The sequence below is a fragment of the Mustela putorius genome, unplaced genomic scaffold, assembly GCF_011764305.1.
Source record: "Mustela putorius furo isolate JIRA1106 unplaced genomic scaffold, ASM1176430v1.1 tig00000596_pilon_pilon_pilon, whole genome shotgun sequence".
Taxonomy (NCBI): domain Eukaryota; kingdom Metazoa; phylum Chordata; class Mammalia; order Carnivora; family Mustelidae; genus Mustela; species Mustela putorius.
The window spans coordinates 13,113,696-13,130,077 of NW_025421428.1; the positions used below are offsets into that span (position 1 = coordinate 13,113,696).

Below are 16,382 nucleotides of genomic sequence, written 5' to 3' on the forward strand. Positions count from 1 at the left end.
GGAAACAGAGTGGGGGGAGGGGTGACTGAGGCCTGGGCCTGGCTACAAAGAACCCAGACCCAAACCTTGAAGACAAGGTGGGATTCGATGGGAGAAAACAGAGACTGGTGCCCTTTGACTTCAAAGGCAACAGTAAAAAAAAAAACAACAAAAAACAAAAAACAAAGAAAGAAAAAGAAAAAAACGGAGAAAAGGCAGCAGTACATCCATCAGCCCTGAGAGTTTTCCGTGGCCATGGACAAGGCAGCCATGCGCATGAGTGAACGCAACGGGTCCGGAGCAGCCCGCGGGCAGGACCGGAGCCTGGTGACCCCCACCCTAACCTGCTGGGTCCTTCCCCACAAAGCACCCGTACATCAAGAAGAGGAGCTGATGTCTTTTTTTTTCCACTTTCACAAACTGCATTCCAGTTTCTAAAATCCTACTTTCCAAAATGCATGCGAGTCCATGTGGCTGATACAGGGCAGCTAATGAAAACTCTGAGACTTGTTCAGAACCCTGTCCCATGGCAGGAAGAGGCCTCCCGCTGATGCCGGCCCCACCAGGCCCTCGCCGGAGGTCAAGAAATGCCTGCAACCCGGGGGCCAAGATGGTTCTGGTGGAAGAGATAGGAAGTATAAGCTATCTCACGAAGGTAAGCAGTAACCCCCGCCCCTGCCAGGATGAGGGCTGTGACTTCTCTGGGATGGGGACATCGTGTTCAGGGAAAAGTGGCACCATTACTTCCCACAAGGCTCCCGACAAGGACAGGGCATCAGCCCCGGCCTGTGGAGGCAGAGTTAAAAAAAAGAACTGAAAACTTTTTTGGGGTAGTCCTGTTGTCCCCCAGTTAAGTCTTTTTGGTTTTTTTCTGCTTCACGAGAAACGTTTCTTAGTTTTTCCCACGGCTGAGGCTGGGCGCCGGTGGCAGACAGTGCTGCGTGGCTGGCTGCCGGGCTCTGCCTGTTTGTTTTGCTTTTTGACCTTGGCGACGCCGGCCTCCATCCCACTTGAGTATTCCGAACGCAAGATTTCAGCGAGGCAGTGTTTACTCCGGGTCTTCTTATGAAGGTCAGGCCTGAAGAACAGTAACAGCAGAAGGGAAAAGAAACTTTATTATTTTTTTCCTTCCCGTTTGGAAAGAGGCTGAGAGCAGCCGGTTCGGAGACTGCGGAACTGACATTTCTGTATTAACAGAAGTACAATGCCTTCAACAGTGCCTGTTTTGATATCCTATGCACCAGAAGATTAGATACGGCGCTGACAGATTTTCATAACAGTGGCAAAATATCATGGCATTTTTAAAAGTGAGGCTTTGTTCTATGTTGTTTTCATGGGAAAAAAAGAACGATATACACACTCACACTCTGATGGCAAATGAAGCGTGTGACACAGCAGTTTGCCAAAGGATGAGGGAGAAGACCCGCCTTGAAACTCCACAAGGCTCAGCGGTAAGAGCTCAGCAGTAGCTCCCGGCCGGTGAGGCCCGCACCGTTCAAAGCCACTGGCCTCCTCCCGACAGGGCCAAACAGGGGCGGCTGGGGTGTCAGTGACAGTCACCTCTTCACTGAGCGAGGAGACTCAAGTAAATACTTCTGACCCTGAAGGCCCCAAGCCCGGGGTGCACTGGGCCAGCGCGGTCAGCGTCCGCACGGCAGCCGGATCAGTGGCTCTCCGCGGACCACAGTTGTGGCTCTGGCTCAAGGGGGATCTCCCTGCCCGACCCACTCGGAAAGTAAGTGCCAAAGGCTGAAAATCCACCTCGGACGTTGAACACTAGTAACTGTTCTCAAAGACAGCAGCCTTACCATTTGATCGGGAGATCAGAGGGAGAAATCTGTAGAAGTTCAGTTGTACACAGGAAGAACCATTACGAAAATGGAAAAGTGAATGTTTCCTAAGACAGGATTTTAGCCAAAACAATAACAGAAACCCACAGTGTTAGGTGGGCCGTTCCCTCAGCCCCCCGATGGCAGGGTCACAGGGTAACATAGTGTCCTGGGGCTCCTACGGAAGGCACATGTCACACTCTGTGACTTACAGTTACATTTTCTTTGTAATAATCGCAGCTCAGGTGGACCAGGGCCGTGGTCCACACAAACAGGACTCCTGTGAAACTCCAGAACCAGCAACGGGACCAACGCTGCGCTAATAAACGGATAATGGAACGCCGCAGAGCCGTGGAACGGTGTCGTCCCTGGGCGAAGGCGGCCGCGCCGAATGACAGGCACACTGCACGGGGTGCGGGGTGTGGGTGGGGTGTAGGCGGGGTACAGGGTGCGGGCGGGGTGCAGCTGAGTCCGCGATGCCAGCAGAGTGAGGTTTCCCACCACGACACATGGGGGCCACAGTCACCCTTGGCTGGGCACAGCGAAGACTTGAGGACGACGAGAGGCCTGGCCCGAGGGCCAGAGTTTCTCCCGGGGCTGCAGGGCTGCGTCCCGGAGACGAGGGGTACAGAGGTTCCGCATGATCCCACACGGCCCCCGCGGGATGAGGGCGGCGTGGCAGCAGCCTCCCGTCACAGACAATCCAGAGGCGCACACATACCTTGCCCAGGACCATTCAGCTCACGGGGGCAGAAGCAGAGACGCACACGCAAACACACGTCAGAGGGACTCAAGCTGGCGTGCTTCCCACCAGGCCACCGGGCCCGGGGTGAGCAGTCAGGACGGCCCAGCAGCATCAAGGGTGACAACCACGATTTGACACGGGGGAGTCCCGGGTCACACAGGGATGCTGCAGGCGGACCATGGGGCCCGAATCTGGATGGCCGAGGAGGAAGGGGCACTTGGGGAGGAAGAGGAAAGGCCGGGGGCGAGGGAGGTGCCTGGCCTGGAACCTCGCTCATTAGCTGAACGACGGGGACCGAGGCTCTCTGGGCTCCAGCTTCCTCATCCGAACCGGGAGGACGCTCAGGTCGAAGTTCACGGAGCCGTGAGGGTGAAGTACGACGCGCAGGCTGAGGAAGGCCAGGGCACCTCTGGCTGCTCGCCCTTCTCCTCCAGGGCCCCCCGTCCAACTCCAGGGGGGCCCACCCGGGGTGGGCAGGGTGGCCCGCCGTGCCCTGGCGGAAGGCCGCAGCTCAGGGGGCCGGAGCGGGTCTGGGAAGCGGGGCTGAGAATCGGGGCTGGGAAGCGGCAGGAGCCAGGCCTGCAGCTGGGAGCGCTCGGCTTGCTGCACACCGAAGGCTGCCAGTTCTCTGCCTGGAAGTTATTTTTAGTCGGGTTACATGACAGACGGAGTGGAAAGGTTCTGACAGGAAGAGACACTGCCTGTTCCCTTCTGACGCCAGGTACTTACAATGTGTATAATTTTAAACGCAACAACTGAGTTTCAAAATATGCAAACTTCCAGTCAAAATATCCTCCCCAGCACACAATGTCTCTGCCGCCTCAGAGACTGCTCCTGCCACCTGCTAATGCAAGATCAACAGCCAGCGTCCGAGGGCAGCCATCTGCAGAAGTGACACTCTCCCGGCCAGGGCGTTCCGCGGCGTGCCCCGCGCCATCACCGGCGCCACACGGCAGGTGGACGCGCACACGCACACACAGCTGGGTGCTCCGGGCCGCATAAGGCCCCGTCTGCTGGGCACGGGGCGGGGTGGGGGGGTGGGGGGCGTGTGTAGGGGTGCGCCGGCCAGCAGCTTCAAGCCCGCGCTGTGGAAGAGGCCGCCCCTGAAAGCGCCGTCTTGGAGGTGGTCCTGCATAGAAGCCTGGAGCTTTTGTGATCGCAAAACCTCCGGGCTATGTCATGATCTCATTCTAGTCAATGAACGGACTGTACTTTCAAGTTGGGGCCCACAGCCAAACTCCAAGGCTCTTGGTGGCCTGGAGAGCGAGCGGGGTTTGAGCTTTGAGACCCAGAGCCCTTCCTGAGGACGCGGACCTCAGGGTCACCCGCAGGAGGCTCCCCTGCTGTCGGAGCAGCAGGACCCATCTTCCCTCTTGCCCGGATCATGCCTGCCGTTCCTTTGTTCTGAGGCCGGGGCCGAGAAGGCCAAGTGCAGATGGGAAGGTGGGACGTTCTCAGCCCGGGCCCGCGCCGGCCGCACGTGGGCTCCAGCTTCCTTCTCCGGCCAAGCTGCAGTCCTCCCGGGGACCCGCCAACTTCCTTGCCCTCCAAACACTCCAGCCCCTCTCCAGTGGCCCTCCCGGGGCTGCGAGTAATCCGGCAGTTACCAAGCAACAGATCAGTTTATCTAACCACGGGGAGCTCCCTTGTAGTGAAGGCTGAACGAGCCCCCTCGGCCGGCAGCCTGGATGGCCACCAGTCTGGATCACCCGGCAGGACGGGCAGATGCCGCTTTCACTGCCAATAAGGTGAAATCACAGCCTAATTAGGAAATCTGTATGGTCGCTAGGGTGACCGCTGCAGGAGAGGGGCCTCGGGCCCTCCTCCCAGTTTTATGGACAGACTCCCAGAGGGCCGCCCCAGGTAGGGAGTCGGCCCAGCCCAGGCTTGTGTCAGTGCTGTCCTCTTGCGGGACGGAGGGTTTCACTTTATCTTCTTTTGTTTATGTACTGTCAAGCCAATCGATGTTTTCTTTTCTATTTTATCGCTTTAGGTCAGGCTTAGGAAAGTCTTCCTCATCCTCGCACTGAAAAGCGTTCAGGCATACTTTCTTTCCGTTGGCTACTGCCTTAATTCCATCAAGATTTTCTTCTGGTTTAACGATTCCTCCCCAGCAGCTATCCAGTTATGCAAGACAGTCACTGGACAATAACCCTGCCCCCCAGGGACTCAGAATGCACCCATCACCCCCTTTCTGATGTTCAGAACACTTCCCGCAAGTGATGTCCAAAGACGGCCAGCATTAACGCAGTCTGCAACTCGATTAGAACAACATGTAACTCACATGGGCGGTGAAGGGATTCAAAGGTAAAACAAGTCTTAAATCCATGGCTTTCGAACTGGCCATGCGACCGTAATAATAATTCTACTCCTCCCGTTCCCGGGGCACTTAGGGTAGGTCAGGTACCATTTTCGGCACTTGGCAGGTATTTAACTTACTTACTTTGCCAACAACCCCATGACACAGGTAGTGTTAGCACCCCCAGGGTCATGAACCAGTGACAGAAGAACTGCTGGTTCAGCCCCGAAAATCTGACCCTATGACGTGTACACTTAACCACCGTGCTGTGGTCATCTAAGCGGGGAAGAGGGAAAGGGAGAGAGAATCTTTTTTTTTTTTTTTTAAATTTATTTATTTGACAGACAAGGATCACAGAGAGACAGGAGGAAGCAGGCTCCCTGAGGAGCAGGCAGCCTGATGTGGGGCTCCATCCCAGGACCCTGGGATCATGACCTGAGCCGAAGGCAGAGGCTTAACACACTGAACTACCCAGTCACCCCGAGGGAGAGAGAATCTTAAGCAGGCTCTACACCCAGCACGGAGCCCAGTGAGGGGCTCAGTCCCAGTCATGACCTGAGCTGAAACCAAGAGACAGAAGCGTAACAGACTGAGCCACCCCAGAGTCCCAAAATACTTTCAGTAACAAGACAACGTTCACATGATCTCAAAATCTCAGAGACTCTTAGAGCCCCAGATAGAGTGCATCTTATGGTTGGATAACAGGTGAAAAACAGCACTTCAGAAACTCACAATTTGTTCAGCTTCATTACAGATATGAAGAGACCTGAATGCGTACACTTGCAGAGGAAGTCTGAAGGGCATAAAAGATGTGATTCAAGGTTAACTTGGATTGTGGGTTTATGGGGGGTTTTTAAAGCTTTCCTCTATTTCCTGAATTTTTACAATGAACATGTATTATTTTTTAATCAGACAAAAGCATATTTTAGGAGAGAAAAATCAAATGGTAGATTTTTGTCCTATGTTGAAACATCGAAGTATTTTAATCTTTACTTATTAAAACGTCCTTCCCTTTGGCTGTTAGTTTGCTTGATTCTGTGAGGGATTTTTCTCTTAAATCAGACAGACATACAGAAGAGGGAGGAGTCCAGTGTACTTACTTTTCTGATCTGAAAGATTCTGCATGAAAATGAATGACCCAGAGCCAGAGTGAGACCCACCCCCCTCCCCGCCCAGGACTCTGCAGGGAGGCAGGCCCCCGGCTGGAAGAAGAGCCTGTGTTCTAAGTGATCCCGGTAGGAGACAGGGATGCTTGCAGGCGGCTTGAGGCCGACTCAAAAGTTTCTACTTCCTGCCTTGCTCTTGTGGATGCAGGACAGTGTCTGAGCGGGGGTTTCGGTGGCTCTCAGATGGCAGTAAGAGTAACAGACAGCTCCAAGGAGAATCTGACGAGCAGTCCCTCTGGTGCAACAAAGTGGTTCAGGTAAGGAGCCAGCCAGCATGTGTTCCAAACCTTCCGCGGTCACTGAAGGAGAAGCAACTGTACCAAGACTCCTTCACCCTTTGGATTCTGCTTCGGTAGAGATGTAAGCTGGTGGGTGGACCACATAAGGGACGCTTCCTTTGTGATTTCTTAGGATTAGACCAACTCTAGCTTCTCTGAAGCTATCAGGGTCCCAGAAGACACCCCATTCCAGGGGAGCCCTGCTGTGGTAGTGGACGTCGCAGGAAAATTCCCGGCAGTGGCTCTCTGGACCCAAGGACTGATAAAAAGTGGGTTCCTGCCTTACAACTGAGAGTAAGACCCAGTGAGAAGCAGAAGGGAGCTCTGAGCCTTGGGCTGAGAACACACACGCCGCCAGGCCACGCTGGCCTCAGGTGACCAATACACAGAAGCTGCATTAGTCTGCCGCCTGGCAGGGCAGGCACACTGAAGGCGAGGACAGAGATCATCTTTAGAGACAGCGGAGACTAGGAAGTCAAGAGCGGAATCAGAATCCTGGAAATGGATGGGAACTCTCGAGATTAGGTGCCCAATGACAGACACTCTGTCAGGACCAAGGCCCAGACATTGCTGGGCGGGGTGGCACTGAGGGAGAAAGAAAGGGTTTAAGACGAGAGGTCTGATGACCCTGGCTGGAACCCCAGCTCTGCCCCTCACCTAGCTAATGCCCCCCCAGTCAACCGGTTCCTCCAAGCTCGGTCTCCCCCATGTCAAAAAGTGCTTCCAAATTGAGGCCCACAAGCATGTCAGAGTGCTTTAAACGTTTCAATTTTCTGCAAAAAAAAACCAAGATGGAGAAATACTGAGTGGACACGCGGAAACAATTAAGTGCACTTGTAACAGGTAAGACTATATCCTGAAAACGCCGTCAGAGACTGATCGGCTCGGTGCAGAATTTCAGCACGAAACCCCCCCAAGCTCAGCCCTCTGGGCCCATCCTGTCTGACAGTGTTACAGATGCCCTGGATGATATCTGAGGCACATTTATCACATCTGCCAACGGAAAGCAGCCTGCAGGGACAGCGAACACACGGGATGACGGAGCGCCTACCACACCCTAGCAGGCCAGACGGACGGGCCTCAGCTGAAAGGTGAAACAGAACCGGGGCACAGGCAACATCTTGCTGGAGACGCAAAGCAGCTCGGTGGTTTGAACTATCACACGTGCAGACAAGGAGGGGCGGGGCTTAGTTGTTCAGTTTCAACGTAAGCCCCAGGATGACCCAGATGTCAAGAATGGGCCTGGAGGTCTGGGTGCGTGTGAAGCCCCGCCTGTGAGGGGCGGGACACAGGGAGGTCCCCCCCCCGCCTGCCGCATTGACAGCCTGGCCCAGCGGGGCCGGACACGAGCCGTAGCTGCAGTCCCGGCTCTTACCATTAACAGACCAACAGATGTGACCGCTGTCCTCTTCGTGCTGGTCAGTCTCTGCTGCATGTTTGGGGAATCTCATGAGCCTGATTTTGAAAAGAACCCGGGCTGAGGGATGACTGTGGCCGCGGAGCAGCTGGAGGCGCTGGGCTGCAGGGCCTGGTGGCGGCGCCGCGGGCCAGAGCTGGCCCTTCCGAGGGGGGAGGACGCTGGTGCCGCCCCGCACGGGCTGAGCGACTCTCTGAGTCTGGCCAAGGCCCGATTTCTCCTCGTGCCAGTCTGCTCACCCACAACAGGATTAAGTGAACTAATGAATCAAAGCGCTTCTCACAGTGCCTGTTGCGAAGGCCCTCATTAAACGTTGACTGTTATTGTTATTAACCGTATGGAAAAGAGGAAAGGCAGGAGAGAAGGAGCCATCATCAGATATCTGACACATGTCATGTGGCCCAGGGACGGCTTTGATCAATGATAACAACACCTTGTATTTTTGTGTTTGCAAATCATGCGCATTCAGTATTTGAATCTCACAGAGACCACAGAGTGGAAAGAAGACCAAAGGGGGGAAATGAAAGTGGTCCATCGGGGCTCATCTTCAGGAGCTCTAGCAGCGAGCAGGGTCCACTGGGGAGGCGGAGGGCCCCCACGGCTGGGAGGCCCGGAGCAGAGGCCTTCTGGATGGAGGAGCCACACAACAGGCGAGTCAAGGGCCGGCTGCGGTGGGAGGACTCTGGAGGATTCCAGGAAGCACTTGGCCATCGCTTACAGACTCAGAGAGAGGCAGCGGGACAGTGGGAGAAAGCAGTACCGGCTCCAGGCCGGGTGCTCCACGTTCAGTACCTTCTCCCACTCCACACGGCCTCATGGGCCCCCACGGGCCCCACAGTGCGGGTGCGCTACCACCAGGGCCACGATCAAGCTCAGAACATGGGACACTGGCTCCAGGTTTCCCCGCTGCACCGCATCCTTTCTGCCTCTGGACCCCGAAGGAAGCCAGAGAAAAAGTGGGATCCAGACTCTCTCTGCCATCTTCTCAGAGAGCTTTTGAGGTAGCTGCCCCCCAAAACACCAAGCTTCTACCACCCGGAGGAGGGGCTGCTCCTCTGCTGGTTTCAAACCAGTCTTCCACAGACGCAAACCAATGACCTCTTGCTTCAAGCCTATTTCTTTCCCTACGTGAACAACTACCTGCTCATGTAGAAAAACATCTGTAGCAAGTTCCAAATATCTGTTACTCTGCCCAATATCAACTCTAGAACCTGGAAGCTTCCACTAAGGGTACGCAAGGCAGCATTCAAGTGCTCAGAGCACGGGCTCCAGGCTCTCTCAGACATGGGGCCATGGGACCAGGCCTGCCCACATCCCGCCGGGTTACTGGACACCAGCCTCAGTCACAGGGCCCCGCTGACGTCTCCGTGGGACCCGCACATGCACTGGGCACAGCCACAGGTGCGCAGAAGCCCGAGAGTCCCACAGACCCACGCTGCCGCTCCGGGGCGGTGCTCCGCGCACATCCCTCTTCTGGATCACTATGTAGGGAAGACACTGCGCTCCACTCTGCACTGTGGCTGTACCTTCAGGGCCAGAGTGAAGAGCGTATCTGAAAAAGACCTGCAGCCATTTCATTCAGGTCGTAACAGGGTGCAAAGGTTCTGGCCTCGTCCCCAGAAGGGCTGGGGACACACACTTTCCTACTCAGGAAGGGAGCCCAAAGACCATAGGGACAGATGACAGGAGTGAGTCAGAGCAGGCCAGGATGACGAAAGCGGAGCCGAACCATGTGTAGCGAGGGGAAAGCTGGGGACGCCCATGGTGTCCTTTCCGATTTGTGCAGTGGCGTGAACCAGAGCAAGGCCAACCGAACGAAGGGCCAGGCCCCTCCTATTGCACACCGCCTCAACCGCTGTCTGCCGAGTCGTGCCGGGCCAGTCCCCTCTGCCAACTCTGCTGTCTGGGGGTCTCCGACAGTGAACGTGATCGCCCGGCACCCTCCCAGGAGAGGCTGGCTGGGCTCCTGTTCTTTGTTGTCAGCCCTGACTGCTTGACTGAAAGCACACCCCGTGGTTGCCGCCGTCTGCAGGTGACCCAGGTGTGGAGGAAGAGCAGGGTCACTGTGAAATCCCTCTAATCGCCTCATTAGCCTGGTGGGGATGAGGGGGTGTTGGCTTCACGAGGAGGCACAGGGCTGGTAATTGCATGGTGTCAGAGAGAAAAAGAAATAGTGGTAGAAGCAAAAGGCCGAATGTAAAAAGCTGCGCGTGCACCACTGTAATGACACGGGGCCCACAGTCCCCGACGGGCGAGAAGGGAAGGGGATGGAGACTGTCTTGTGCCGGCTGAGCTGCAGGAAGGGGCGAGCCCTCCACTGGAGCCGGGCCCGCCCCAGGCCACCCACCCAGAGCGGCCTACGAATGCAACGCAGTGAGCTCAAAAGCTGCAGGGGACCGGGCGACAACGCTGGGCTCGGCCACGTGCTCCACCAGAAGAGACCCGGCCACCGTCCGCAACGATCCAGGCGGACTTCCAAGCGACTCACCTTCTCTCCCTCAGCAGAGGCCAGGTGGACGCGGTCCCATCTACAACCGGGGCAGCTCATCCAGGTTCCGCATTAAATTACAATCGATTCAGAGCGCACATACACTCGGCCGGCACATCACGGCCTTCCTGTGTGAACGGCACTCCATCACCTGCTCCAAGGACCTGGGTCTGTCAGTCAAGTTCGTGACCACCTCCACCCCATTCTTCATCACTTGAGACTTCCCTGAACCAGGGTCGCCTGGGTTGGGGCCTGGGCCTCTGTGTGTACAGAGCTCCCCCGGGGAGTCTGAGAGCAGGTCCCGCTCCCTCGCTCTGCCGGACACGCACATCTGTCCTCAAGGCTTTGTCGGGTGGTCCTTAGCTCTTTCCCTCTGGTCTTCAGGCTGAAGTTGCGTGATCTGACCTTCCTGAACCGGCTTGTCCCCACATTCTGTGGGCTGATCCCCAGGCCTAGGCCCCCTGTGAAGCCAGGGAAACTGGGCCAGAGGCCTCGGCCTCAGGGTGCTCGGCACAGGCCCTGAGAGAATGGGGAAACGGGGGCCGTGGGAGGCAGGTCCTTGGGAAGAGCGGGTCTGCCGTTGTCGCGTGCCTGAGTCGTTAGAGCCACGAGACCCAGCAACAGGCTGGCCTCGAGGGTGACGGGTGAGGGGTGTGCAGCTGTTCAGCCTGGAGCACAGGTCAGAGGGGAGCAGAGTGGCCGCAGAGTAGTCCAGAAGGCCAGAGGAAGGTGAGGGGCCAAGGGCTGCCACCGACGGCGGCGGGGTGGCAGGTGGCAGAGAAGTGGCAGGCAGAGGCCAGGGCACAGCGGCCGCGGCGGTCAGCGGTGTGGCCGGGTCAGGAGAGGTCTCGGCCACATGCAGGGGTGGCGCTGCTCCCAGAGATCCCCACGTTTTCAAGCGTGGCTTTGTCCAGCCTCTGATCTCACGTTTGGCCAATCTGTCTTTTTCACAGGATCACTGGCTCAATGAAATCGAGAGAGTTTTCACAGTGGGCAAGATTCCAGGCTTGCCTTCAGCTAATTAAGTGATATTAGGGAGGCTGTAAATGCCACATAAAAATTGGCAGGCAAGCTGCTCCTAATGATGAGAATATTGCCTTGTGGGGAGGGGCAGCTGCCGATTCCCCATGCGTGTCTCAGAGAGGACCCGCTCCGTGTCTTCAAGGTTGTTCCTGATAAGCTCAGCTCAAGGGTGGCCGCACTTTCTGCTCCCTGTGCCCCGGATACTCGCCCGGACGGGGAAGGCGGGCGCGGAGAGCCACCAGCAGTACTGTCGCCGTTGTCCCCGGCAACAAGTGCTCCGTGCGTTCACGTGTGACACTGTGTCGATGTCCTGCACTCAGCACCTGGTTTGGTCCCCACGGCGGCACCATGAAGCTCCAGTTCCCCCATCTGGGAGGCTAGGGGACTAGGCAGGGTGAAAGCCTGAGTCGCCTGACCCAGGGCACGAGCAGGGGAAGTGGCGCATCACCGACTCCTCATCACCGTGTGGCCCTCCCTGGCTCGGCACCGACGACACGAGGGGACACTACAGTACTAGTCAGGAGGGACTCTCAGTAGTTATTTAACAACCGCTGAACAGCCGGGGGCGACAGTCACAGCCAGTGACAGGGCAGAGGCCTTCAAAATTGAAAAATGCCCTAGACGGAGTCTGCAAAACCCCCAGTTTCAACCCTGGGGATAAAGTGCTTGTGATCACTCACACAGGCAGTCCGGCACGCACCCTCTCCAGGAGGATGTTTACTTGCTGTAGAGGATGCACTGTATCTGGAACTTTGGCTCTGGGCGCCCTGAGACCAGGACCCAGGGGAGCCGGCCCCTGCACACCCCTGCGTTACTGACCGCAGCCCGTCGAGCACCGGCCGCGCGCACGCAGCCAGCGGCCAGCAGCCGAGGCTAAGAGCGCCTTCGTTTCAGACTGTTTGCCCATTTGGTAAGATCAGGCAACACTCAAGAAGGCTGGTGTGAGAAAACATATACAAATAAACAAAACTGCGTCTCCTTTAAGAACAGTCACCAATTCAGAGTGCTGTTCCTCGACTAATTTTAGGAGGAGAGAGGCAAGAACAGAGAAGCAGTTACTGGCTTCCTGGTAAAGGCGCTGTCCCGGGCGTTTCTAGGCACTAAGAGCAACATCAGAAGACGCAGCTGGCAGAAGCCGGGTAGACAAGTCTTAGGCAGCTACAGACTAAACTGTCCGGGGAAGAGGAGCGCTCTCATGGTTCCAGCACAGAACTCACACGAGAGAGGGCGGTGACAGCCCACAGACTTGCTCGTCCACATTGTCGCGGTGGCTCTGAGACCGTAAGGCCCTTGTTCTGCTCTTGGACCATTCTCCACGGTGTCGGACAGGTGAGGGACCCGCAGCCCCCCGCGGCACGCCTGCTCATGACGGGTGTGCGGCTGCCTACGCAGACAGACGCCCTGGCAAACACGGCAGCTCCGCCCTCCCGCAGCAGATAGTACCGGGCCTCCGTGTCTCCGGGGAAGATGGAAATTCTGGAAGGTCTGTTACCTTTGCTTCTCTGAAGCAAGTGCTGAGTCTACCAAGCTTCAAATCGGAACTGCATTTCGTAGGGGGAAAGGCTGTGTTCGTGACGGATGTTGCTAAGGGGCCACTCAATATTTTACCACCAGCATCGACTCCCTGTGCAGCTGTGTGTGTCGGGGTCTGGGGTGGGGGGGCGGCTCTGACAGGTCCGCATGTAGGTGTCAGGAGAGTTTTGTAACTACGACTGTATTTGCGTGCCGGGGAAAAACGCCTCGCGCTCCCTGTCACAGCCAAGGACGCAAAAGGAGCCACAGACCTGGTGATTAAGATCTCATTTGGGGACACCGTTTCTTTCCCTGAAGACTGGTCAAGTGGAGGAGCAGAAGCGCGGACGAGGTGACCCTCCCTGTGCCGTGGCGGGGAAACACGTCCCTGAGCTCACAGGCTCTTGGTTTGAGTTTCTAACACCCAAATTCCTCGTCTGGTGCACGGCAAAGCGAGACAGATTTCGTGCAGCGTGAGGTGGATTTGGTTTGCAGGTATCTGAGGTTTACACGAACACAGAACTACTCCAGGCAGTAAACCCCATCAAGTGGAATGCGGCATAATTTGACGAATTTAGGGCTATTACTTGATCCATCCATACAGAACACAGGGAACCACTCTTTCTTGACAGATGGATTTCAGAGGAGACGCCTGAGCTCAGAACAATCACTGTGGCCACAGCATAACTCTCTGCACTTTGTGGGCTTTAATGGACTTTTTCTTCCCAGCACTCAAAAAGCAGCAACTGGCATTTGCTTGAGCCCTGACTGAGGTGTGGAAAATCTGTCACGTTTTCTCTGCCGCTTACCCTGACCACGATTATACGGTCCGTGTGCAGATTAGCTGCAAAGTCATTCTTCTTGCGGGAGTGACAAGATTTCCCCAAACGAGAAACGGTGCCTGCCGCACCCCCGAGTGCCCGTCTGAGTTAGCGAGGAGGGATGGGGTGCGGGGGTGTGAGAGTGGAGAGAAATGCCTTCAAAAGAAGGGCATAACAACCCAAAAAGTAGCTGTAACTGAGTGGTGACATGGCCAGAACAGAGAGCGGCATTGTCACGGGCAGAGTAATCCTGTGACACACTGCTGTCACTCACCACCCGGCTCCCTGCCGCGCCAGCCAGACATCAAAGGCCGCCCCATACCATCTTACATGCTCTTTATCAGCTAATCAGCCCATTCTTCCCTAAATAAAGCCCTGTTAAATCCCCTGCTCACAGGGGTATAGTAGTCCTGGTGCCCATCTGCTAGCAGGGTCAGCCGAAGCAGGAGGCGGCGGCTTGCTCTCTCCCTAGTGGCTTCTCAAGGTAAGGACAATGCTGGCTCCAAGTCCCCCTCCCAACAGCCTCCCTGCCTTGCCGCTCCATTTTCCGGGATCTGGGGAAGAGCCGAGGACATCCCAGTCTGAGGAGCTGCTATCTGGATTAACACTTGCTAATGAAATGCCCGGTCATAAAGGTACATCAGCTGCAAACAATAAAATACGGGAGCCACGTTTATCTGCGGGGAGAGGAAGCAGCAAAATACGAGTTTCCCACCAGTAATCAGCCGGCAGGCATATTCCATCTTCTCGCAGTGCCAGCATTTTAGAGACGGCGGTAGGACGGCCTGGCTTCCGGATCACCGGGAGGTCACGCTCAGACCTGACCGCAGGCCTCACACACTCAAAATCAAAGTCAGCCTGGAGAGCTAGCAGCCGCCTCCAACCCCAGACGGCGACCCGAGGCCGGCGCCATCATGCCTGGGAGTGGATGAGAGGCGTCTTCTCCCTCTGGGAGGACGGGCAGAGAAGTCGCCGGCTGCAGCCCCGCCCAGAACACGTAGCAGGGGTGGTGGGCAGCGCCCTGCCCCTCAAAACCGCCTGGAAGAAACCAGAGCCGGTGTGTCTTAGTCTTGTCTGGGCACGGATGAAAGCAGTGCTGAGAACGACTTGCTTCACAGAATTACTGGAGGACAGTCCCATGTGAGAGGTGCTAACATAAGAAAAAAAAAAGGAACCCTCTTAAAAATCCCCAGGCTGGCAGTAGAATTAGGTGAGTTTTATCTGTTACAAAGAGCCTTGTAGGTGCCAAGTCCCGGAACAGGAAACTGGATGTTCCAGGATATGAACCCACCTGGTTGCCGGGTCTGTGTTCTAAGGTGCTTCATCTGTAGGACCTGCCCTTGTGCTGATTCTCAAAACAGTCCTGGGAAATCGCTAAACACATCGATTTCCTCCTCCCTTCTGTAGCTGGGGAACCCGAGGCCCTGGGAAGTTGAGCAGAGATGCGGCCCAAAGCCCAGCGGCTCCCATCACAGTGGCACTGCAGCGGAGTTCAAGTCCCCTGCAGGCAAGGCCAGCGATCACGTCCCTGCACCGGGCGGTCCTCTCTCCCTTTGTCACTGTGCCCCAGAGAAATCAGGCGCTGACGAGGGTGGCGGTGGCGAATGCGCCAGCAGCCGCTTTGCGGGGACGTGCAGGAAACATGCACAGGTTCTCGGTCAGGGCAGGTGGACGCGGCATTTGTAATTGATAAGCAAAAAGAACGGCGCTCCACACAAAGTGCCCAGAGCGTGCAAGGGTTCCCTGCCCCCCAGTGTCTGTTCAATCTGTCCCCCTACCCACGTGCTACATGAACTCCCCCTAAAAGCAGCCCGTGGGATCGGAAGGATTCTGGCTCCTGCAAAGGGGCTGGGGCTGGTATTAAAGGTACCGCTTGGCTCTGAGGAGAGAAAGACCTTTTGCAAAGGTATTTTGTGGAGTTTCAGGACTTCCTGAAACTGTGCAGCCCAGGCTTCAGCCTACAGGGCAGCCTGCCTCCCTCTCCTCCGGAGGACCTCTGGATAGCTGGGAACATGCTTTCTGCCGGCGTGCCTGGCGCGTGCCCCTGAGTGTGCTCAGCACCAAGTAGAGCGACATGGTGCGAGGCGTCCCGTGGGGGCCCCTGGAGCCCGCCTTTCAGGGCCCACCCAGCCAGCAGGAGAAAGGCACTAAGCTGGAACACGCCGCTCCTTCCAGCTCACCAGGACAGGGCCAGGCAGATTTCACAGAACATGCCAGAAGTTTTCATACAAGCCCTGGAGAACTTTCCAGGGTGAACCACAGCACATCTGAAGCTTTGGCTCCAGCAAGTCCCGAAGTCACGCTGCTGGTGGGCAGGGAGGGCAACCACAGGTTTGTCTTGCTGCCCCTGTAATGTCCCCACAACATCTGGACCCGGCAGGAGACCCCACTGCATTTCTGCAGGTGCCTTAAAAACCTTCAGAGGAGGTGTTTCTCCTCTGGCTCCAAGCACTGACTACTCTGAGAGAGGGGCAGACCCTGGTGATGATTTCCCACAGGGACCAAAGACGGAGGTGCTTACCCGGAGCGCCGCAGCCTCGCACGTCCCTCCCCGCTGCCGCTGGGCGCGGAGCTCTCCACACCCACCTGACTCCCAGCGTTTGTCGCGGGGCAGACTCCACTCAGCTTACCTGCTCAGGTTTGCTTTCCTTCTCTTCACAGCTGCGACACCAAGATTCTGGGGGGCGTCCCTCAGCCCGAAGCTCTTGGCCACGTGGCCGAGGTGCAGCGACCGGACATGGAAGATGGGCTTCAGCTCCCGGGGGTAGGTGGCGTAGGCGCGGATGAAGGCCTGCAGAGCTGGGAGGAAGAAGGGTCGGAGAGGC

At 56.6% G+C, this 16,382-nt stretch overlaps 1 protein-coding gene across 3 annotated transcripts in view; it reads right to left on the bottom strand.

Annotated features, from left to right (window-relative positions):
* Positions 1 to 363: 363 nt before the first annotated feature.
* Positions 364 to 16,382, bottom strand: part of DDX31 (DEAD-box helicase 31) — a 67,735-nt gene continuing 51,716 nt past the window's right edge. Inside the window, exons 19-20 of one of the 3 annotated variants that reach the window (XM_045082640.1) lie at positions 16,188 to 16,356; positions 364 to 1,057 (exon numbers count right to left, since the gene is read on the bottom strand). In XM_045082640.1, coding sequence (XP_044938575.1) covers positions 856 to 1,057; positions 16,188 to 16,356 — 371 coding nt within the window. In that variant the 3' untranslated portion in view covers positions 364 to 855. The other 2 variants (XM_045082641.1, XM_045082639.1) reach the window with 2 other exon arrangements.